Below are 24,641 nucleotides of genomic sequence, written 5' to 3'. Positions count from 1 at the left end.
AAGATCCTAGGAAGGATGACGTCGTCTTCTCTCGCTATCAGCTCTGCTAGGGTTTCGACTCATGGTAAACCCTAGCAACTGTTACGACGATTCACATCAGTTTTCTTTCCTTTCCTCGCTGTAATTTTTTCAGCTTCGTCTTCTGCGTTTTCTCCATCGAGCTCTGTTTCGACGCCGACTGCTTCACAAGTTCGCGTCTGCCAATTTCAATTCTGACTGCTTCACACGCCGCGTCTGCTTCGCACGCCGGCCTCGTCACTTTCATTGCTCGACAACGCCTCTGTCGCCCTGCCCGACAGAAAGTTCCCCCGTACTTTTCTGTTTCGACGCTGCGCCTCTCCCTGTCCGACATCTTCTCTCCCCACACAACAACTTCGTTTCATCTTGTAGCAGGTGAACGCCGACGGATCTCCCTACTCTGATGGCGCTTCCTTCTTCTTTGGTTGAACCGAATAAAACCTCTTTGCCCACGTGGTGAGTAACCCTTAGGTGGAGTTTGCAGTTGTCTTCCTCTTTAGCTATAAGGATTGTCGCGATGGTACGGTTGATTGCATTTTTGTTAAGAATGAAAGTAAGAAAGTTGAAAAAACAACTATCATTTTCTCTGACTTAGAAATTTCAACCCTGACAGAGAAATTTAAATTTGTTTTTATTGAAAATTTTTTCAGTGGGGGCATCCATCTATATAAGTTATCAGAAAAAAGTGTTGATGATCTTAAACTAGTTAGCAAGTGGAAAGTGAGACTCATGGATGAGAAACATGTGTTGATTCAACTAACCATGACTGAAGACTACACTCAGATTTTCTCCAAGAAATATCTTAATATCGCAAGCAAATCAATGAAGTTACTCAAGTGGTTTCCTGATTTCGACCCAAATCATGAAACTCCCACTGTACCGGTATGGTTTAGTCTACCTGGTCTCAAGATGCACTTTTTTATCATCAGGTTCTCTATTTCATTGGGGTCATCCTTGAGGACTTTATTAAGCTAGATCTACCTACTTTCAATCTAACCAGACCTTCTGTGACCAGAATAATTGTGGAAAAGAATATTACTTTATTTGATATTACTGAAGTCTGGCTCGACACAACTCATAATGAATATTGACAACAAATCGTAATGGAACATAAACCTCCATATTGTACCCACTGTAAGATGTTTGAGCATATTCTTGATAAATGTCACAAGCTTCGTTCTAATTTGAAATCTAAGGTTCAAGTGGATAAGGATGAGTCTAACCCCACTGCTCTGGATATTTTAGTTCTACTTGAGGAGGATACTACCAGACAGGAGGAGTCTGTTGCCCCTGTGGACCCCCCCAACACTGCTATTATTGTTACTGTGATTGATGTGATGCTCACACCTTCAAACCCCATAGAAAACAATACTGAAGGACTATTACCTACAAATGATAGTGTTCAGACTGATAATCAGGAGAACCTCGCAGCTCCTCGTCTTTAGGAAGCATCCGGTGTAGAGGCAACTCTTACTTCACATATACTAGAACATGTTGTGGGTACTCTGGTTGGTAATCCTTCTGCTACAGCTCCACCACCTCATCAGACTAATTCTTCGGATGAAGAATGAAAGGTTTACACTTTCAGGAGGAAGAAGAAGAATGAAGATCTACTCAGGAGTCTTATGAATGATACTTTGGTTACTTCGGGTAATGGTACGCACCTTACCAATCTGTTCACTAGATCCCTTCCGAGAACAAGAGGCAGAGACAAAACTAAATTGGGACAACCCTTACTTTTTAAGCGCCTTGGTGGTTTTGGGCTTTTTTGATCTTTATATGTATCTTTTTTGACTTTTTTTGTCTGTTGTACCGTGTGGGTTGGGTGCTTATTTTTGGGCCCACTCATACAACCTATCTATATCTTTTCTCTTTATTTTTTTAGCCCTTGGTCTTTTTTCTTATTATATATATATATATATATATATATATATATATATAGGTACTCTGTGGAGTCGTCTCTATTGAATTTTGTCTAGAGTTTGTAGGACTACATTTTAAAGCTTTATGGTAACATGTTCAATTGTATAATTTCTCAACTTATTAGAAGGGCATAAAACCGTTAGTGTCTGTTGTCATTGTTTAGAGCCTCAGATTGACGCTTGAAATTGCTTTAAAATATTATTAACTGATTTATTTTATTCGTAATTGAAAAATGGAATAAAATTAGTTTCACAGTGCTCTATCTGCAACTTTTAGATATCTTAAAATGGTTATTAGAGCGGACAAGCCTTGGAGTATCATTCTATGGTCATATTGGCTTCAAATGCTTGTTGACTGTTGAATGATCCTATTGTTTTCAACTCTGGCTATACAAATCTTATTATGGTTCTTCCATTTTTGTAGGTTTGTGTTACAGCATGGTGGACGAGCTCTTTTGGCAGATGAGATGGGGCTTGGGAAGACATTACAGGCAATTGCAACTTTAAATTCATTACTCTAGACGCCTTTTCACATCCTTGATCTATTGTACCCTTCTATCATTGGGTTGAGTTTTGTGAATGTTTCATACCATATTAGTGATAACTTAATTGTAGGCTTGCTTATCTTTAAAGGGAATTTCACTACTCATCTCTTTGCCTGTTGTCTTGAAGATTAAACCCAAAAGCTACTGCTAGTCACCCTTCACAAAAAAAAAGAATAATGCTACTGCTAGTTTGCTAGCAGCCTTTTGGTTTTACTTCTTGAATACCGCACTGTTGTCACTATTGTTCGTTTCCCACCCCCTCTTTGGGCTTACTGTGCATCAGGAAGCTGCAATCGCTTCTTAGCCATAATGATATTTGAATTTTGTGACAACAACTATCAGCTGTAGTAATCACTTTAGTTGAAGCGTTCTTTTATATTCTTGGCAACTTTTACAGGAGACGAAAATTTAGGCAAATGTTTGTTTTAATGTTGATAATTATACTGAAGTAGGAGGAGTAATTTGGTTTTACACATTGAAAACTATGTCCATGAATTGTGGTCCTATGCATGAATAATTGGCCTTTGTTATTGTTAAGAAATTGTACTTTTGTGAGATTGGAAAACTTTCAATATTTGATTTTAGAGTGCAAAGCAGATCATTTAGCATGCATTTTCTACTGGAAAGAACTTGAAAGAAAGGCTAAACTGGGATTTTCTTCGTGAACCACCCCTTTTTTATTATTTGGTAGCATTTGGGTTTTTCTTTTTTTTTTTTTTGAATGCTTGCTGTTAATGTGAATCCTTTTCTGTTTATAACGGTGAGCAATACTGCTGTACTTGTCTCATATTTTTTTTTAAGAGCTCACCTTGGATTCTCATAGAAAATGAAAATGATTAGAATCTGCTACTGCTGGTACAACTTTTCTTGGTTGTAGGATAGGGTAGAATAAACATAAAATGTTAGTTAGACTGAATGAAGGTTTTTGTCACTTTAATAAAGCACAGATTGGCTAACATTTTTAATAATTATAATGATTTTACTTTGATTTTAATTGACTAAATCTTGATTTTTGTCAGTGCAGGCACTTGCAGTTGCTTCTAGCCTTGGTGAGTCCTGGCCTGTTCTCGTTCTGACGCCCTCATCCTTGCGGCTGCATTGGGCTTCTGTAAGACCGTTAATGAAGCCTTCCTATCCTGTTACTTTTCAGTAATAGATGCTGACCTGTATGCTCCTTTTCTTTATATAATTTGTCAGTGGTTCTCATAAACCTGCCCTATTCTTTCTTGTAGATGATTCATCAATGGCTTGGCATCCCTGCTGGAGATATACTGGCATGTTCTTGACAAACTTTCTCAGAACTTCTATGTCCTAACACTATTTTGTAAATCCAATGTGAAATACAAAGTTTGTAGTATATTGTTTTCTCTGGTGCTGTTCATTGACATGTAATTGGATTTATGATGGCTATTTTTGTTCCATCCCCTCTTTATCGGCTCTGCTATTTCTTAATTACATCGGCTCGGGACCGACGTAATCTATGCGTGAAATTGTAACATTGACCCATAGTTATGGTAGGCATCCCTGCAATTGTAGAAATATTAGTTAACTGACATTGCAAGCCCATGGTATTTTTAATTTTCATTGTATAAATTGGTATTGTTAGATCTGAAGTGTACAATTAGAAATCTGAATCTGCATATAGATATTTCTCTTTCCTTGAATTGTGCATTTTGCATTAAACATAAGAGGTAAGTGTAAAAGGTACAAAAACGAATTCTCAGACTTGTGCAAAAGAGGCCCTGCCATCGCGGAGGATATTAAAAAGCTCTGACGATTCATATACCGTATCAAAATAAAAACTATGAAAAAGAGCCATCTGGACACAAAAATGGGTATAAAGGTATTTCTCTTTCCTAGAGTAGCTAAATCTCCAATATAAAAATTTTGCATTGATTATGTGATACCAGAGTTAACCCAAACCAGGACTCCACCAACAATATACATAAAAAATAAATGCAACTAGCGCAAAAACAATTACAAAACAACACATAAACAGTGAATGAAATAGCGATTGCAGAAAATAGACTAGGCACGAAACAAAAATCAGTCCCGGAAGGTATCGGTAGGTGCTAAAGGCCCCCGGATGAGGAGGGATTGGCGACAGTTAGAAGGAAACCAGATGGATCCTCAACATTGGAGGGTGGCAGAGAGCAGGTTGCGGATGGTCAACGAAGGTTGGAGGGGTGTTGTAGGGCCCTATTGGTGCGGCGGCCTGCTGAGGGAAGGTCGGGAGACGTGACAACTTGCTGGGGGAAGGCTGGGAGGTGGCGAAGAGGGTGGTACAAAAGCTTGGGAGGGAGATGTGGCTCGTTGGTACTGTTGGAGGAAGCCTGACGGGATGTTGATCTGCATGTTGGAGGAACTGGGAGGGCGGCGACGATAAATGGAGATGCTGAGTGGATGGAACGAAGTGGGGATGCACACCACCTTGGTGATATACAACAGTAACACTACTTCGCCGAAGAACAAAACCTCGAATGAGGGACGATGCCAAGAAGATCACCTGGAACAAAAAAACCAACAACAAAGATAATTGGTTATACCTAAGAAAAGAACATGCATAAATAGGGAAAAAGAGAGCACCCTAGGCAAGATCCTAGGAAGGAAAGAGGTGAAAAAAAGGAAGGGATTGAAGGGGAGATTGCAACGACTATGAGAGCAGCAACAAAATAGGCCAGGGTTTGGGAAGCAGAGCGAATTGGGCACGGGAGGAGGATGGACGACCGTAGTAAGGGATAGGAATGGACCGGTTTGGTCCAACGTGAAGGCTGGACCGGCTTCTTGTTACACCTGACGTGATGGATTGTGGTCAATCCCACATCAATCCCCTAGGGTTGGGGAACTTCAACATCATTTATGGAGGCTTGTGGTTCCTCTTAGTATCGGGTGAGATCTGCGACATTGAATGGTCTTGAGTTTATTTTGAGCGAGAATGAGATTCCATTGTTTGATGTTTTTTTTTATGAAGCATCGAAGAAGATTCCCAAAGCTCCTATTAACTACTTCGGTCTGATCATCTGTCAGAGGATGTGTTGCAGAATTAAATTAGAGTTTAGTGCCTAATTTTCTTTAGAGGGTCCATCGTAAGTGGCTCAAAAATTTAATGTCCCGATCAAAAGTAATGGTCTTGAGAATGTCGTAAAGTCGAATGATCTCGTGGAAGTAAAAATCGACAATTTGAGATGCATCTAGCGTCCGGTAGCAGGTCACAAAATGTGCCATCTTTGAGAAGCGGTCGACGACCACACCATCACAAACTCCTTGTTTCTTTGTGTGCAGGGAAGTCCCACTATGAAGTCCATGCTGAAGTCGACCCATGGCTTCTCAAGCACCAGTAAAAAAGTGTACAATCCTGTATTCTACCTGCAAGTTTTGGCGATATAACAAATCCTACATTGTTGGACGCGCCGCTCCACATCTATAGTCAGACGGGGCAAAAAAATGTGTTCTCTCATGAGTGTGAGAGTCTTATCCCTGCCAAAATTACTGGCCTATCCACCATTATGGTTTTCTTGGATGATGGCCTCTCACAGAGAGCATCAGGGAATCCATAATTTATTGTGGCGGAGCAGGTAACCTTCCATTTGGTAGTATGGTCCACTAGATTTCTCCTAACACTGCTACAAAATTTTCTGGAAGTTTTCATCTGTTTCATATACATCTTTTATAATTTTAAAGATAAAACTTGAGTCTGCATGGATGTAATCAGTAGGTGATGATGGCTCAGAGCGCCCTCTTAGCAGTTCTGACTTCTGACTGTGTTTGAGCATGAATTGGAAGGAAACTAAGAATTGAACCCAGGTGGCGTGTGGTCCTTTTAGTTTATTTTGTCTGTTTACAAATTTTAAAATTTCATGATCCGTGAAGATGTTGTCAGCAAATAATGGCTCCAGTTTTCCAGAGCTCTAACAATGATATAAATCTATTTATCGTAGGTGGAATATTTTCGTCGAGTCTCATTTAGTTTTTCGCTGAAATAAACAATGGGGTGACCACCTTAACTTTAGTACAATGCCGATGCATATGCTAGAGGCGTCACACTCAATCTCGAATGGTTTGTTGAAATCAGGTAAGACAAGAATTGAGTCTTGAGCACATTTTCCTTTAATATGTCGATGTTGGTCTGGGCTGTGACTGTCCATGTAAATTCTTTTCTTTTCAATAGTTTTGTGAGAGGGGCGATGATAGTGCAGAAGTTGCAGAAAAATCTTCGGTAGAAGGGGCTAGCCCAAAAAATTGTCAAAGCTCGGTGAAAGATTGCAGAGCGGTCCAGCTTACGATTGCCTCGATCTTTGTTGGGTCCATTTAAATGCCTCTGCTAGACACAATGTAGCCTAAAAAGCATACTTGGTTTGTGGGGAATTTACATTTCTTAAGGTGTGCGTACATTTATTCAGCTTGTAAGACTTCGAATACCGTTGGAAGATACTGCAGGTGGTCTTCTTATTTACTATAAACCAAAATATCATCGAAGTAGTCCACCGCTAATCTCCCAATGTGGGATCGAAAGACTTGATTCATCAGTCGCAAGTGTTGGGCACGTTGGACGTGCCGAAAGACATAACTGTCCATTCATAACGACCATCTCGTGTCTAGAATACGGTTTTCCATTTGTGTTCCGGTCACATTCTTATATGATGATATCCACTGCGTAGGTCAATTTTTGAGAAGACGGTGGCTTTGTACAACTGATCTAAGAGGTCGTGGAAGCTTGGTATGGGAAAACGATATTTAATTGTAATTTTGTGAATGACATGGCTGTCAATGCACATCTGCTAAGAAGCATCTTTCTTGGGTACTATGAGCGCGGGGATAACATATGAACTGGTGCTTTCTATTACCAATTCTCTCGTAATAAGTTCTTAAACCTGAAGTTCGAATTCCTTGTACTCTGCAGGTCGTAATTGATAGGCAGGGCGATTTGGTAACACTAATCTCAGTATGAGATCAATGGCGTGTTGGATGTCCCTTAGTGGTGGTAAGCCGTTTGGAAGACTGTCGGTCCTGACATTCTTGAAGTCATGTAGGAGTGATTGGAGGCATACGAGTATTTTCCTTTTGGCGTTGGTACCTTCTTGGAGGACTAATGCAAGGGCCATGGGTGCGTCTTGAACGAATTGGAAGAAGGTGGCTCGTGAAACTAACAAATTATCTATGTTGATGTTGCCCTTCGCATCCTTGATGGGTAATTACATGATGTGCTTCCCATCTTTCTTAAATGTGCATGTGTTCTTGAAGTCGTCGTGCTGATTTTTTCTGTCCAATTGTCACGGTCAATCCAACATGATATGACAAGTGTCCATTGGAACCACGTCGCACCAAACTTGCTCCTGGAATTGATCACCGATTGAGAATTCAACTAAGCATTGCTGATCGATTGTACCTCGCTCCCTCTTTTCAGCCAAGTGAGAGAATGGATCGGAGATGGTTTTCTAACTTTTGTACCTTGAGTGTAGATACAATTTACATAGCTTCCATCGTCGATAATCAAACTACATATTTTGCCTTTTACCGTGCACGTGGTGCGAAAGATGCTGTGCTGGAGCCATGATGGATCTTTCTGGTTTGAATTGCAGAACACTCCGTCTCACCAATGTTTCGCCTTCCTCTTTTGGAAGTTGAAGTGCTTCTTCCGAACTATGTTTCGAGTCAAGTTCTTTAATTCTTCAACGATGCCTTCTTCAGTAAAGGAGACAACTTGACTTGTGGGGCAGTTGGTAGTGATGCCTATAAAAATAATTTAAATAAATTAATGATTCTAACATAATTCAAATGTATATTTAAATAGAATGTGGGGGTTTTTAAATAGTTTTTTGGAAGATTTTACCATTTGTGCTAAATGCTTGAAAATTTGTGTAATTTTTGTATTTTCATTTCTTCTATGTAGCATAACACTTCTAAAATGCTTTGTGCCCGTGTGGGACACGTGTCAGACGCGGACACAACTTTGACATTTTTTCAACACTGCAAAATATGTTTCTGAATTTTTTTCAGATTCAGACATGTCAAAGACTTATATTCAAGTCATTAAAGATATGTATTCTAGAGCTGGTACTTGTGTTCGATTAGAAGAAGAATTGATCAAATATTTTCCTATTTTAGTTGATTACATCGGGTATAGAAGCCCATATTTTTTTTCTTAAGTTATGAATGCTCTTATTGGAGGAGGATGTACCTTGGTTTGTGCTTTTCACTGATGATATTTTTCTTGTGGATAAGACTAGAGCGAGTTCAGGAAAAACTTGAATTATGGAGGTTTACTTTAGAGTCTAAATGTCTTCGTTTGAGTAAATCTAAATCTGAATTCATGGAATATAATTTTAATAGTAGTAGATCTAGTAACAGATTTATGATAAATTGTGATCAAATCATTAAAAAAAGTAAATGTTAGATATCTCAGGTCTATTGGTCGAAGTGATGGTGATTTAGATAGGTATATTATTAGTAAAATTAAACTTGGATGGTTGAAGTGGAGGAATGCGTTGAGCGTATTGTGTGATAAAAAGTACCACTTAGACTTAAAGAAAAAATTTATAAGATGGTGGAAAGACCCTTGTTAAGTGTTGTTGAGATGAGAATGATTAGGTGGATGAGTGGCTTTACACTTGGAGACAAAATGTGAAATGAATATATTCGCGATAGGGTTGGTGTAGCTCATGTGACGGACAAAATTATATAGAGTCGTCTTAGATGGTTTGGTCACATTAAACGTCGACCATCTGATGATCCTATTAGAAGAGAAGATGTTTTAGATTCAACTTATGTTAAGAAAGACAGGTAGAACTAGGAAAACTTGGACTTATTGTATAAAAATGATCTTAATTTATTAGAACTAAATGAAAATATGACGCTAAATAGGACACAATGGAGAAAAAAGGATTCATGTAGCCGAGCCCACGTAGTGGGATTAAGACTTTGTTGTTGTTGTATGGTGGCGAGACCTGTAATGCTCTATGATGCAGAATGTCGACCTATAAAAGAGAAGCATAAAACTAAGTTATGTGTTGCTGAGATGAGAATACTTAGGTTGATTAATGACTTTACGCTTAAAGACAAAATGTGAAAATATATCCATGAAAGTGTTGGTGTAGCTCAAGTGGTAAACAATATGGTTTGGTCACATTAAACGTCTACCATCTGATGATCTAGTTAGGAGAGTAGATGGTTTAGCTTTAATTTATGCGTGACCCACTTATCTTTACCCTATGACTATTTATACATTATTGTTGTGTGCTTAGGTCAGTTTTTCGCTTTAGATTTTCGTCGTTGACTTCGTTCTCCCTTGCCAGGGATGTATTCGAGGACAAGTGGTGCTGCGACTGTTTCTTACTTCATGGTGGTAATTATCTTTTTATTTTCCTCCCTCTCCCGTGCTCCCCTGCTAGCTACCACACATTTCTGCAATCCTTGTTTGTTGTCTAGCCGCCAAACCGCCCCTTCCTTACCAGCAGTCGTATGGTCCAACCACCCTCTATTTGCTGCCGAACTTTCCCCCCACCATCCTGCTGCCGAACTTTCCCACCATCCTGCTGCCGAACTTTCCCATCATCCTACTGCCGGTTGCCGTACCTTTCTACTGCCCTTTGCTTGTTTCCAGTCGCAATACCACTTCTCCCTCACTACCGTTAAGGCTCTCTACTGTCTACAACTCTTCGTTTCCACCACCTCAACAACCCACCACCTTCAATCCTTGCCCTAGGGGGTCTTTGTGTTTATGTCATTGTTTTCCTATTTTCAAGTGTCTTTGTTTGTAATCCCCTTTGAATTTCATCAATAATTATTTTTATTCCGTTGCGTTTTGGGTTAGCTCTGGTATCATAGGCTATATCTAAGAAAAACATATATGATAGATAATCAAGTCTTAATATATGATTCATATTAATTAATTATTATGTATTTTAGTTTGTTTGGAAAACAAAATTTAAAGTAATATATAATATTGAATGATATATTACAAATTTCTGGGCAATGAGCACTATTTAGAAGGTAATTTGCTTACATTATATCTAAATTCATTTATAGAGTTGTCCTTACAAAATTTTGCTTTACTACTATTTGTTGTTGAAACTAGCTATATCATTTCTTGATTTGAGAGGATATTGCACCAAAAGAAAGCAATGAGAGTTACCGTACAAACGTGACATGCACATATTATAATAGAACTTATCTCTAATTTTTGCTGCAATTGTTTATAACTCTTGGTGTTTTTAATGCTCAGGTAGTCTTATCTCAAGCTGGATCAACTAGAGGAGGTTTTAAGATAGTTTTCTCAAGCCAGAAGTTAGCTATACGACTGGATGGCACTTTCAACATAGTATCCTATGATTCAGTCCCTAAATTACAAAATGTTCTTTTGTCTTCTGCTTTTAAGGTGCGTTGCCTCCTGCTTTTTTTTTCTTCAGCAATTTTTTCGTTACTTGGTCTTAAGTTCTCCAATATTTTCTATCTATAACATATATTGTAAAATTTTTTTTTTATGACTATTTGGCATGCCTTTCTTTCTGAATATCCTCGCACTTTTTGCTTAGTGCATTATGAGCAAGAAAAATGTCAAAGTTTCTTTTGATCTGCTGCAATTAGCGTTGCTGGTATGGAAAAGCCTTTATTTTGTTTTTGAGTTTTTTAGTTAATTGGGCGCTAAGTGTAGTTTATGTCATTAGCCCATTTATTAAGATTATTTAATAGTTTCATGTTTATAGCCCTTTCTATTAAATATTTTCTTTTGACTTGTAGTTTTGATTGATCATTATTGAATGAAGTGAGGTTTTTTGCAGCCATTAGTATTTAAGCCCTTATTTGGACTTGAGGATACCTTCCTTGTTTTTAATATTGAGATCTTCTTCAAACTCTTAGAGGACTTAACATTGACCTTGTGGAAATCTAGGAGGATCAGCCTCCTTTCCATGCTGGGCCTAGGCTGACCATCTAAGGAAGGATGAATGGATTAAGTGGAGCTAATTTGGGAAATTTTTTGATTAGTTTTTTTGTTCTCTTCCAATTTATGTTTATTTCAGAATTATTTTCTTTAAATGTTTAGGCCAAATATATTTGGTAAGATTGTAGATTAAGAGTGACATGTTTCTTTACATATGTAGCCTTATGGTTAAATATTTATAACAAGAATTAAGTGAATATTCCCTCCCATGTTTTTCTTCATGGAATCAGAGCCTCATCTCCGTTGTTAGACTTGTTCATCAACATCATTTGCGTCGTTTAAATCGAGTGTTTGGATCGGATGTTTGCCTCGTTTGAATCGTTTGTCTGCCTTGTCTAAATCACTTGTTCATTTGAACCGTACATTAAGATCTTGCGTCTGCCTTGTCCGGATTGCTTGTTCGTTCGTCGACATCATCTGAGTCGTCATATTCCCTCATATTAATTGCTCGTCCGCCTCATTTGAATCACCTGTCAACTCTGTCTGCATCGCCTTCATCCTATGACGGGATTAGGGCATCATGCATCATTTGGCTCTGTTTGCGTCACTGTCTTTCTCTAGTTTGCTTGTTTCGATTGGTGTTGTTCGCTTTGCTGCTACGGTTAGAAGCAATGAAATAAACTTTTAACTCTTATTCAGCTTGCAGGCCCTTCTTTGCTCTCTCTTATAACTGTTAGAGCCTCTATAATAGCCATCCAACATTTGAATTTTCCCTGCTGTTAGGGTGTATGATTAAGTACAAAATGAAGACGTTTAGTTCTACTCCGGAGGTTAGCTTTGAATCAAAGATTAGGAATTTTATCCAAACAACCTTTTAACTCTATTTCTTTATTACAAACCATAAACTTAATAATTACATGCATTTATGGAAAATGAAAAATTGAAAATCTCACCGGAGGGGCACAGTTTTAAGCTCACTAATCTTAATCATCTCTTATAGAAGATTCAAGACAGTATGGTTATGTCTTGTTTATTCGACTCAATGACCACTGATGTAGGAGAGAATTTTTTGCTCTACAAAACTACCAAAGAAATCTGAGAGGCTCCAAAGAAATTTTTTGTAGCACTCAGAATACTGCAAAGTTATTTGAGATCGAAGTCAAACTACATGATCTTCATCAATGAGAACCAAGTTTCACCCAATATTTCAACACCATGACAAGGCATTGGTAACAATTTGATATGTTTGAGACTTATATATGGAAATGTACACATGAAGTCGTGATGTATAAATCCATCTTCGAGAAGAAGAGAACTATAAAATTCCTAATGGGATCAAGGAATTGAATGAAGTGAGAGGAAAGATTATGGGAATAGAGCCTATTCTTTCTACCCGTGAAGCTTTTGTTGAAGTTATAAGAGAAGAGATTAGAAATAAGTTTGTGACTGGAAATAGGAGTTCACCAATTGCTGAAAGCTCAGCTCCGTACTCCCATATTTCTTCTCGTGACTCAAAGTTCATAAAGAATTGTCCCATATATGACTTTGCATTAAAATTGGGCACCTCAAAGACAAATGTTAGAAACTCTATGGAAAGCTTGCAGATTGGAAATCTAGATATGGGAGGACAGATCAAGAGCGTAAGGGTAATATTGCTACCATGTCTAAAGAGTTGGTTGACCCATTCACCAAAGAACAACTTGTAGTACTGAAAAAACTCCTTGGGGGTAATTCAGAACCACACACCATTCTCATGACACACTAAGGAAATGTATCCTTCTCCCATCTTGCCAACAACTATCAAGAAGCTTCTACATCCAGATCTATTGGACTGGCAGTTGAATCACATTAAAAGGTTGCTGGAAAAGATGTAGAGTTCTCTCAGGATATTATTATTATTTTTGTTTTATATGCTACATTGTTGAACTATAATTTAATTTTAATCAGTAAGGTTACTTATGATATGAAATGCATAACTAAATTTTTTGCAAACTCATATAAATTTTAGATGGTGGATTCGAGAAAGGTGATTGACAATGTTGAATGCATCAAGAATTATACCGGCTCAAGGAAAGTCTCTCTAACCACACAAGTGGACCCACTTCATCTTTTCTCAAATCTCTGAGCTTGTTGAAAGATAAGTCATGTTATGAGATTGTTGCCTAGGCCATCTTAATTTCAATTATGTTGCAAAATTTTATCTTCATTTGTTTATCAATAAAAAGCTAGCAGTTATCAATGTGAGATTTATAATTTTTTAAACACACTAGAATTTTTTATCCTATGATCTAGTATAAACACTGACATTATCTTTTAATTATCTATATTGAGATTTGGTGACCTTTAACCATAAGTGAGTTTAGCTGGGCTGTCTCATTCATTGAAAATTACACTAGAATCACTTGGGTATTCTTAATGAAGAAGAAATCTGAAACAATCAAAATCTTTCAAACATTCTATGACATGATTCAAACTCAATTCTAATACTAAATTCAGTTCCTCAAAACTGATAATACAAATGAATATTTTAACTCTATTCTTGGATCCTACATTTCAAAAAATGGAATCATCCATGCAAGTTAATGTATTATTTTTTCACAACAAAATGAAATAGTTGAGAGAAAGAACAAACATCTTCTTGATGTACCCCGCTCAATTATGCTTTTTCATGGAATTCTAAAATATTTTTGAAGGAAGCAGTTCTTACTGCAACATACCTTATAAATCAAAAGTGTGGCAGGGTACTTAATTTCAAAACACTACTTCATGTCTTGATGGATGCCTATCCCCACATCAAAGCTTTCTATTTTACTGTACCACTTAAAACTTTTGGGTGTGCATCTTCTTCACATAGATTCTCCAAAATTGGACCTCAATTCTATTAAAAATATTTTGTTTGAGTATGCCTTCAACAAAAGGGGCTATAATTGCTACTCACATGTTACCATAAAATACTATTTACTCTATAGATCTCATATTTTTTGAAAATCAATCCTACTATCTCAAATTTGGTATTCAGGGGGAGAGTGCAAATTAATATTAATTTTGGGATGCATTTAATGACACTTGACTTGCCTCACAAGCTTCCCCTCTCCCACATTGTCTTTCATTCCCCAAACACTACGGCATGAAAATATGAAACTATCTCAACCTAAAGTTCATAACAAAGGACTTCATGTGTACATAAGGAGGAAGAAAAGACTTAAGTGAAATACAACTTGCAAAGATAGAACCGCTCAAGACAAAAATTGAGTCTACTCTCACTTTGAAATTTTGGGTGAGGAGTCTAGAATTCATGAGTTATCACCTTTTTTCTCTCGTGTTGATGACACAAGGAAAGTTGTACTAAAATTTCAATTTAGTATGTAGCTTATGAGAAGTAATCCTCATCCTATAAAGCTTTTGTATCTAACTTTGATAACATGAAGATTCCTAAATTCATTCATGAAGTTCTTAAAAATCCAAAATGAAGTAAAGCAGTTGAAGAGAAGATTCAAGCACTAAAACATAATTTCACATGAACTCTTATTAAACTTTCTCAGGATAAGAGGCTAGTTGGATGCAAATGGGTATTTACATCAAATACAGAGCTTATTTTGGTGTTGAGAGATTCAAAGCTAGATTGGTTGCAAAAGATTTGACTCAGAAATACGAGATTGACTCTCAGCAGGCCTTTGCACCAGTTGCTAATGTTAACACTATCAGAGTTCTTTTCTCTATAGCAGAACAAGGAGTGGGGAATGCATCACATTGACATAAAAATGTCTTCTATAATGGGGATCTTGAAGAAAAGTGTACCCGAAGATACCACCGGGACTTAAGAATTATTCCGACAAACATATTGTATGCAAACTCAGGAAGGTTTTCTATGGTCTTAAACAATCACTAAAGGCATAGTTTGGAAGGTTTGCTAAAACTATGAGATCTAGTGGATATTATTAAGGTTAAGTTGATCATACATTATTCATAAAGCACATTCAGGGAGGTAAGATAGTTATATCGGTGATGATAAAAGGAAAATTCTTAAAATCAAAGAAGTGTTTGCCATTGAGTTTGAATAAGAAACTAGGAATCATGAGATATTTCTTAGGTATGGAGGTAACATGGTCCAAGAAAGGTATACTGATACATCACAAAAGGAAATACATCATATATTTGCTAAAGGAGACAAGGATGATTGGAGGCAAACCTGATTCTCTAATGGATTCAAATAAGAAGGCTAATTGGGGAGAAGAAAGTATTTCTGTGGATAAAAGAAGAAATTAAATATTGGTAGGAATTACTTATTTATCTATCACATATTATCCCAGATATTGTATACTACGTCAGTATTATGTGCAAATATATGAATAACTTAAATGACATGATCCCAAGATTTCTCAAAAAGACTCCTAGTTGTGGATTAATATTTGGGAGAACCATTAATAAATAATTAAAAGTCTACATTGATGTAGATTGGCTGGTGAATTCACTGATAGAAGATTCAGAAGTGAACAAGAGCCTTCGAAATCTTCTGAGATGCTTATTTGGGAAGAATATCAAGCTGTGATATTTGATTCTAGCTCAATCCAAGTTTGCTTACTACAGATCTTTGAGATAGATGATGAGACACCTCATTTGATTCTAACTCAATCCGAGTCTAGCTTAACTAAAATTGGTTCTCCTCCCGCTGACATCAGAGATTAATGAAGAAGTTGAGCAACGAGTGCAAGAGATTCAGAGCTCCATGAGGATTTTGGGTAGGAAATCACTAACCAAAACCGCAAATGTTAAGCATAGGCGAACAAGTATAGAAAGAAGTTGACTTTTCAAAAAGGGGACCTAGTGTGGATCCGGTTGAAGAAAGAAAGGTTTCTAGTGGGAGCATTCAAAAAAACTCAAGCCCAATGCATATGGACCTTTCATAATACTCTGGAATATGAATGACAACGCTTATAAGATTGACCTGCGAGGAAACTGCAATATGTCTGCTACTTTCAATGTTGCAGACTTTACACTATAATATTTTGACAAATGATGCCGAAGCTCCTCAACCCCGGGAGATTGACGTGGGGGCTAGGGCTGAACCGACTGAAATAACTCAATAAGGTGTCGGTTTAGCAGAAAGGCTAGACCAGCAGGCTTTATTATCGGGCAGGAACTGCCACCCCTTCCCCGCTCATTCTAATTATCTTGTCATAAATATGTTGTTTAGGGTTTTGCTTATTGCTCTTTCTGATTCAGATTTCCTTCCTTCAGACGTTTTCTCCTTGCTAGGCCTGTATCCGAGTACATTTGGTGCTTCGACCTGCTTCGAGGTGGTAGTTATCTCCTCGATCCCTAATTTGTGACCATGTTGACACTCTCCCAGCTTGCCATTTATGAGTTTCTTACTGATCAAGTGAATGTAGTCATCACAAAATTAAGGTACAATCATCCATTGAGATATATTAATGAATTTATTTTTCTGCTCATGGTTAGTATGATGTTCATACCATTTTAATTTTTTTTTTAATAAAAGGAAGTTATGATTTAACTTTTACACAACTCTGATTTTATGAGCGTACGTCTCTTGTTACTTCTGCACGTATGGTCAGTCCTCGCATGTTGTGGTGGCCACCAAAAGTGAGCTGGAACTCATCTTTGATACATCAAATTTTTAAGCAGCTCAACCCTTTACAGGTTTTTCTCACATTAGATAATTTTTTTATTTTTGGAAAATATAGTTCATGTCTGATTGTAATTATGTATCATTGTAGGTTTGCGAATCTTTTTTATCATTGTAGGTTTGCGAATCCTTTTTGGATTTGAAATACGAAGAACATGTCCTGCTTGCTCTTTCAATTGAAGAACAACCCGGTCTACTTAAAATGACCTGATCTATCATTCATGAAACTCTTTCCACACTAGAATCAATCACCAATTTCATTTGGTGTGGACCCTTTCATTCCATGTGACAACACTCTGCAACCAAGGTGTACACGTGTCAACAAAGGTTTTGAAGAAATTATTCGATTACTAAGAACTCGGGAGAAAATTCTGTGAATTTTAAGAATCAATTAACAATAGAGTGTTCGATTTACATAATACCGTAACAAAGCTCAAGAGTGAAGTTAATAAATTGGAAAATAGAATAATGACATTATAGGTTAATTTAATTCAGAAAGAAACATATCAGTCCTCTCTTGGAAATATAATCCGGAGGGTTAAGGTTACACCAAACAAAAGGAAAAGAAAATTGAGTTCCCCTTACATTACATTTGAGTTGAAGTGGAGGAAAACCAAATTAGTAGATGTTCAACTGGTTGTTTAAATATCAACCGAAGTCGATACTCCAGCGGTTAGGGATGAGACGTTACTTGCAGATATTGAACAATCAGAGCAACAAACAATAAAAGATAGTGGAATCCCAGACGCTTGTGTGTATTGCAATCACCGATGATGAGAGTGATCTCCAAGAGAATATGATAGATATTGTCTACGCAGATGATTATGTGACAAATGTATTTTATGAAAAAATAAATCTTGGTATTGTGTATCATTACATTTAATTAGACATTATAGATATTAGTTTCTGGTTATGCAGCATCGTCCGGCTGAAATAGTTGTAGATTTTTCCAGAAGAACAATTATACAACTTGAAATGTAATAAATAATTGATTGGTGTTGTATGAAATAACAGTGATAAGTCAGTATATGTTCACATTTCTCCGTTATGTCAGGCAATACTCTTAATTTTGAATCTAACATAAGCTATGTGTTAACGCTGCAGGAATGATATTATGATTAATGCTGGACATATAATAGTTAGCCTTTCTGGACTTGATGACATTCTAACAAATGATTGGTTTACAAACGAAAACGTCGATGCTTTTGCACTTATAATAGAGAAGAAGATTAAATCATTATCATTGTGCTGACCATTTCTATATGTATCGCCACTACATTGGGTAATTATTAAGTTTAACTATATCTTGTAAAGTTAATATAACATTTATTTATATATTTTTTTCATGATGACATTTGTGTCAATTTATGCAGCTGTATAAAGAGAACGACAATTTAATATTTGTAGAATACATCACAAAAGAAAATGTCAAGAAAACTAAAATTGTTTTGTTTCTTATTGTGGATAAACTACACTGGACTTTGTTGGTCGCAGATTCGAAAAATAAAAAGTGGAGATTATGTGACCCTATATCCGATAAAATGCACAAGGTGATCACCCACAAGGTTGTAAGTATATTCAACAGAAGCTCAGTGATTTGATATTCAGTTCATATTTTTTTGTGTTGTATGACACATTTTAATTCAACTTAAATATTTACAAATCAAATTATTTGCTAAAGATGTTGGGAATGCTTTTGAGCGCAATCCATCAAAATGACCGGTTGTTATGGCTAGAGGCACCCCTGAACAAACTAACAGTGTCGATTGTGATATGTTTGTTTGCAAGTTTATCGAAACATTAGTAAACATCGAGAAAGTTGATTGGAATGATAAATTGGGATGACCAGAAGAATTGGCAAAATTTTTTGCTGAATTCGTTTATGAACATTGTCTCTAGGCGTTGTCTGCTTCGTAATTAATTTTAAACTGATTAGTTGATATTGTGTTAGCTTTAAATTGATTTTATTTTTATTATAAATATTGGTTATACGACTGATGTGTAAATATTTTTATTGTAAATACTTAAAAAAAAACAAGTCAAACCCAAACATTTTCAATTTTTTATTAATGATTTTAAACTCTTTTACAATAAATGAATGCTAAACTTATAAGATTGTAGTACACACAGATTCATGCACAAAATTATAAAATTGAAGAATTTGCGAGGAATTATATCTCACAAATGGAATCTATCATCAGACTAGTATATGTTTGTGTGAGTTGCGGTGTATATAATTCTTGCTACGTTGGAGTAATCTTGGGTAAATATTTGAGAAATTTTACAATAAAAAAGTTTTAATGATGTTCATTTTCCATTATATACCTGCATGAAATATTTCGAGGTTACACACAAATTTGTGTCCCATGGGGCAGTAACTAGTTATTGGTTTGATGAAGGTTCTTTCTTCTTTGCCGTATTACAAACCATGGTTTATGTTAGAGAAACATAATGATACATATAATAAAATTGATCTTGAATACAAGAATATATACTTTTGACTTTATTATTTTCTCACAATACCCTTTTAATATGGAATTTGATATTCCCTTGAGCGCATTTTCGTTGGTCTTTCAAATTGCATTCTTTATTGACTGCTTATTTTTATTCGGTTTTTGCTTGATTGAGGTGCTCTCCCACTTAATATTTCATTAACATTGTTGGATAATTTTTTTAGTGATTCCAACACGTATTGCTCAGCTTATTCATTCCTTGTGCTTTGATACTAATTTGATATAAAAAATTTTGGACGTGTGTGTGAAATATGAGGTCACTTGAATAATCATTCTTCACTTATGCCTCTTTAAGATATTTATATCCATAACAATTATAAATGTTTCTTTTAGGATAAACAGACCATCACAATAGGAGATTTATCAGATATCTTTGTTATATTTTCCAAGTTGATAAGTCGTAGAGAGTGAGCAAATAATAATCCCTTCATTTCTAATTTTTTGCAATTGCAGCTAATTTCGGAATTAGACTTCTCAAGTTTAACAATCCAAGGCTTGTTTGTCCTTTGATTATCCAAACTTTTAATGTAAAATTCTGAAGCACTATTTATAGAGAATTCTATAGCAAAACCATATAACCCATGTAATAACTCTTTCTCAAACATTGAATGCAACTTTCTTGAATAAAATGAAGCTGTCAGTCGCAGTACTACGTTGCTTTTAGCAACGGGAGCAATTACAGACTAAGCTAATTGGAAATACTCATCCTTTTCATTTTGTCTACATGCTTTTATGACATTTTCAAGTGTCACAAAACAATCCAGTAGTAAAGCTTGTTAGCTTGGAGATACCATGACAAATATTATTTATAGATTCACTTCTTTATGTTCATAAAATTCTAATTCTAAATATTTCTTTATTAAATACTGTTGATCCCTTATATCTATTGTTGTACAAATCATCTTGTCAAACATTATCATGTAGATTTCCTTTCTAAATCATGATAGCCTAAATTTTCTCTAACTCTTCTTCAGAGTTGCATTTGCTCATGCATTTGTTGAAAATATCGTTTACTGCCTTATTACTCACGCTACAATGAACTATCGAAGGGAATTTTTTGTAAATTATGTCACTGACATAATCTATGCCGTGTATGTGACAAATAATCTTCTATAGCTCTTGTCATTGCTTCATCCTGATCAGTAAATGCTGTTATTGAATGTTTATCGTTCAATATATGATTAAATATTTTGAATATCCAGTTGAACGAATAGATCGTCTTGTCCGACAAAAAACCAACTCTGAAGAGAACATTTTGTCATTAGTTGTTTACGCCAACAAAAGGAGCACAACATAAATTATATTTATGAAGTTTATAATTTGTATAAAAAATAATTACATCCCCAAAGCAGTCATAGTCTAGTTTGGATATGCCATCACTCCAAGCTCATCAACCTACCTCACTTCTCAATTAGGATGTCACACACAGATATACCATCTTCAACTTGTTTCTCCGTGAACAATTGTAATAAAGAATAAATGTCACCATTTTCAATTCTAGCTATTCTCTCTTTTTGAATGAAGTTGAAGACATCTCTCTTCGTGCATTCAAGTTTCTCCACTCCACCAACTTCTGTATCAAGAAAGTTAAATGGATCAGTAGCTCAAATCCCTGATTCTGTGATCGATTTGAGCACATCTGCATGATTTCACTTAGCTTTCTGTTGGAACGCAGAAGTTGCTTATCAACATGCTTCACTAATGAGTGGTTATGACTTTTTATAAATTGTTTAATTGTTCAGTTGCCTTGAACATCAAATTCATATCGAATCATTGTCGGACAACCAATTCTTGTATCCACTTTTTTGAACTTTACCGTGTTGGTGAACTTCAACTCTTTCTTAAAATCAGTTTTACCACAAAGTATTTCGACTTAATTTTTCTCGAATTTGGCCATAAACTACTATGGTCCTTTCAAACAGTAAATTCAATATGTTATGCATAAGCACAATATAGTTAACATGTTTCATTTTCATCGTGTACAATGGTGCCATAAACTCTGTTTGCAATTAGATCATTACAACATCTGTAGTCTTGCAAAATTGCACATTTATGAAATAGTTTAAGCATGATTAAGTATGGAAATCACTAAACTATAAACACTAAACCTAAAAAAATACAAATCCGACTCTAATTTCACAAAATAGCATCATAATAACATGAAAATACTCGAAAGAAAAATAACAAAAAACTTCATAAAAACACCAGTCAAACACCATCACAGAACAACCACAATATCACCACAACCATCACAGAACAACCACAATACCACCACAATATAACCACAATACTACTCCAATAACACCACAACACCACTCAAATAACACCACAATGTCACTCAAACAACACAATATATTCACAATATCACTCAAATAACACCACAATAACACTAATAACACTTAAGTATGAACAAAATAAAACCTCAATACAACCACAATACCATTTTAATAACACTACAAATTATTACAATATCACTCGAATAATAGGACAATATCATCACAAAATCATCACAATATCTCCACAATAACACCACATAAATTCCACAAAAACCAACACAATATGAATAAAACACAACCTAAATCCCATCTCAATACAACTAAAATACCACCTCCAATAACACCACAGATTACTATAATACCACCAAAATAATATGACAATACCACTACAAAATCATCTTAATACTACCACTAAATCATTACATTACCTCTACAATCCCAGCACAAAATAACCATAATCTGAATAAAATACAATCTTAATATCACCTCAATACAAGTCCTATAACATCACAAATGACTACAATACCACCAGAATAATGAGACTATTACCAAAATAAGATTATAGTACCACCTCAAAATCACTACAATACACCTCAAAATCACTACAATACAATCACTACAATACAAAAAAAAAAAAAAATCAACAAATACTACAAAAAAAACATCACCATCAAAATAACTTTATAACAACACCACAAAATCATCATAAAAAACACCACAAAAGTAACAAAATACGATTGATGCATAGCACAAAGAAAATCAAATAAATATAAATTAATGTCAGCATTTTAAATGCAACTAAACTTATCTCCATTTCAAACTTCTCGTCATTATTTTCATATTCCATCATCAATATTTCTCATTTGACATGCTATCCACAAATAACATCACAAGACTTATATGGCAAGAGAGAGGAACTGCGAATGCTTCTCTACGAAACCAAACAATACGAGAAATTTCAAACGAACCATATCGTAGCTGCCAAAATCGCACTTTAAAATTGCTCTGCGAAACCTTATTCGGTGGCGATAGAAGAAACTGGAGATTGAAGAGGCGCAGGGTTTTGTTTTCGAAGTTTTGGGTTGGTTCAGGTCTGGTCATGCGCCAATATATACACTTTTTTTTTTCAGAGTGAAATATCTCTCTGCTATGCGTATGGACTCCTGATGCAATATTTTCTCCCATCAAGAGCCTTTCTTACTAAAAGATTTCCCTGTTGGGATGTTTTTGGGCTGGAAATTTCAGGAGACCAGATTCTTTTGGTAGCCAAAGCTTTAGGCCAAACCAACCCATGTTCGGGGATGCTGTTGCCCGTCCAAAAGCTCTGGTTTAATCTTCCTGTGGGAATTTATAGGATATTTCAAATTATATAGATGGGGCAATAATTGGAAAAGAAAATCTTTCGACTTATATTCATAAGGCTTCAAGGAAGACGGCCCAATTGTGTTTTTATTTTATTTTTGATAACTCTGATTATTGAATGATGTATCCTTGGTCATCATGCTATTATTATTATTATTATTATTATTATTATTATTATTATTATTATTATTATTATTATTTTAGTTTTTTCTTTGAATTATTTTCTTGTTTTTACTAATTATTTTTTTTGGTTATATTGTCATGTTTTGAAAACAATATTATACAATTTAGTCACCTTGGGATTTGATTTTGAGCTTTTGTCCTTGTTTCTAGCAAAGTCACCGCCACCAGTGCTCTCTTCTATGTTTACCGTAATCTACTTTGTAACCACAAACTACTAGATTTTGTCATCTTGAAGCAATTAATTGCCAGAATTCTACACATCATGCGCTAGATTGCTTTAGGAGAGCCCCAGGCTTCAAGATGTACTGCATCATCCTGTCCCTCTGATCACTTGTGTACCATGAAATTCTGGAGCAAAGACTAGCTTATACTTCTTTACTCTTTTTGTTTATGAAAATTTCTTCACTTCAGCGTACTATTGTTTCGTTAATTTTTTGAAACCTAAATTGGGATTATATTTTGTTTTAGACTCGAATATTATTTTCCTTGATCTTAGGCCATCCTATTTACTTGAATTTTGAGTTACCCCTGGAGTACATAAAACTATGCCTATATCGTTATTATTTTTTATCAAGCTTGTGGTTGGTTTTTCTTTTTTTTTTTTGTTTTGTTCCAGATTTATAGCATATTCCAGAGGTTTCCTTGCGCATGCATTTATTATCAATGCCACTACAGCTATTATGATAGGATGAATGGTTGTTATTGTCTGGGAGATGGGCCTTTGTGATCGCTAACCATAATCGATATTGAATAATTTTTGTTTTATATAACGTTGGAGTGAGATTATCCATCATTTCATATTTCTGTCATGTTACTTATAAGCATAGTCATTCTTCCACATGTTCTGCTTCATTATTTATAATTCGTGCTTTTATCATTTTGATTTTGTTCAATGATATTTTTTTTTGGTATTTGTTTTTTTTTTTTAAATTTTGATGTATCTTATGGCATACCCTGACGTGGGTGTGAGAGGGGCATGGGAGTCCCTACCCTCATTCCAACGCCTGGACCGATCAGTCCAGGTAAGGGGAGAGCTGATCGGCTCCTCCCCTTAGATTTGGTGCCTCTTTTTAGCAGTTGGCCCAATCATAATTATCCAAAACATAAATATTTGTTTTTTTGTGTTTTAGATTTTCAGTTTTGGTTGAATATTCTGTTGAGAAAGCATTGGCGTCTCCAGCTTTTTTCTTCTAAGGCTTTGTCCAAGGGTGAGTGGTGCTTCAATTATATATTGTTAGGGGGTCTTGACTATTCTTGAATTCCTCTTGCTCCGCAACCCTCCCTTCGTTGTCACCAT

The 24,641-nt window shown here is 35.8% G+C and overlaps 1 protein-coding gene across 4 annotated transcripts in view; it reads left to right on the top strand.

Moving 5' to 3' along the window:
- LOC110021572 (SWI/SNF-related matrix-associated actin-dependent regulator of chromatin subfamily A-like protein 1) overlaps positions 1-24,641 on the top strand; it is a 94,823-nt gene that overhangs the window by 21,701 nt on the left and 48,481 nt on the right. For 3 of the 4 annotated variants that reach the window (XM_020720118.1, XM_020720117.1, XM_020720116.1), the window contains exons 8-11: positions 2,365-2,431; positions 3,510-3,593; positions 3,718-3,759; positions 10,707-10,859. In XM_020720118.1, coding sequence (XP_020575777.1) covers positions 2,365-2,431; positions 3,510-3,593; positions 3,718-3,759; positions 10,707-10,859 — 346 coding nt within the window. Of the gene's footprint in view, positions 1-2,364; positions 2,432-3,509; positions 3,594-3,717; positions 3,760-10,706; positions 10,860-11,016; positions 11,077-24,641 lie in introns of all 4 variants that reach the window. The other variant, XM_020720115.1, reaches the window with a different exon arrangement.

This window comes from Phalaenopsis equestris, unplaced genomic scaffold (assembly GCF_001263595.1).
Source record: "Phalaenopsis equestris unplaced genomic scaffold, ASM126359v1 Scaffold000135, whole genome shotgun sequence".
Lineage (NCBI taxonomy): Eukaryota > Viridiplantae > Streptophyta > Magnoliopsida > Asparagales > Orchidaceae > Phalaenopsis > Phalaenopsis equestris.
Note: the sequence above shows the minus strand (reverse complement) of the source record. Positions and strands in the feature narration are given on the sequence as shown.